Source organism: Sinocyclocheilus grahami, unplaced genomic scaffold (assembly GCF_001515645.1).
Source record: "Sinocyclocheilus grahami isolate Dianchi unplaced genomic scaffold, SAMN03320097.WGS_v1.1 scaffold11045.1, whole genome shotgun sequence".
Taxonomy (NCBI): domain Eukaryota; kingdom Metazoa; phylum Chordata; class Actinopteri; order Cypriniformes; family Cyprinidae; genus Sinocyclocheilus; species Sinocyclocheilus grahami.
In genome coordinates this window covers 5,929-7,050 of record NW_015513591.1, presented here as the reverse complement: position 1 = coordinate 7,050, position 1,122 = coordinate 5,929, and the positions used below count along the sequence as shown (strand labels likewise).

The 1,122-nt window shown below is 40.6% G+C and overlaps 1 protein-coding gene across 1 annotated transcript; it reads left to right on the top strand.

The window, feature by feature from the left end:
- Positions 1-7: 7 nt before the first annotated feature.
- On the top strand, positions 8-934 carry LOC107578592 (toll-like receptor 13; the record flags this gene model as incomplete). The annotated part of the gene is made up of 1 exon (XM_016264536.1): positions 8-934. A coding segment is annotated over one exon (831 nt), but the record flags the coding sequence as incomplete, so codon positions are not given.
- Between the last annotated feature and the right edge of the window lie 188 nt (positions 935-1,122).

Sequence of the window (1,122 nt, the reverse complement as noted above, 5' to 3'; positions counted from 1 at the left end):
GTTTCCTTATCTTTTCAATATTACATGCCAAGACCATCCAGGCTCGTTTTTTCACAACTTCGACACTAATGTGTGTTATTTAGACATAGCACTCTACCTGTTTTCCTCAACGTTTACATTCACAATCTTACTTAGCTTGATACCACTTCTCTATGTCAGGCTTTACTGGAAATTTAAGTATGGCTACTATGTGTTTCGATCATGGTTTGGAGAACAGTGGCGCCGTTTAAGGGACCAGGAGGAGAAATACAAGTATGATGCCTTCGTTTCCTACAACTCAGCAGATGAAGACTGGGTAATGGAACAGCTGCTGCCAAACCTTGAGGGTTCTTCATTTCGGCTCTGCCTCCACCACAGAGATTTCGAGTTAGGCCGCGATATTGTCGACAACATTGTGGCTGCCGTATACGGCAGTCGCAAAACGATCTGTGTGGTCAGTCAGAGCTTCCTTCGCAGTGAATGGTGCTCACTGGAGATCCAGTTGGCCAGCTATCGTCTCTTTCAAGAAATGCAGGATGTGCTTTTGCTGGTTTTTCTGGAGCCTACCCCTGAGCGGCAACTGTCCACTTATCACCGTATGAGGAAGGTCATGCTCAAAAAGACTTATTTGCAGTGGCCTGGGCCAAACTGTTCAGATCCAAACAGTGCAAAAGAACTGTTCTGGAATCAGTTAAAGAGAGCACTAAGGAGCAGCAACACTGGAAGCCAAGAGGAGCAGAAGATGAAGGAGCAGAATGATCAGAGGAGACGAGACAAAGAGGGTACGGACAAGGAGGAAAGAGAATATTGTGTGAATCAGACACCAACAGATGATGAAGTATATTACCTGATGCCCTGATTACAATGACATATGTAAGACCACATTGAATCTGTACAATATAAGAACAAATTTAATGAACTTCAATAAAAGTAAATTAAAAGGCTGTAAATTCTGCAGGCTTGCAAACATGTAAAAAAGAATAATGGAAAAGATGCAAACTTTTAATTAGGCATTTATGGTCAAATTTAATACAAATTAAATAAATACATAAATGAATATATACGTACATACAAATTCAACAGGTAAAATAGCTGTGATCTGTTTACCTTCACAAGAGTACTACAAAGTTGAATTCTTACATT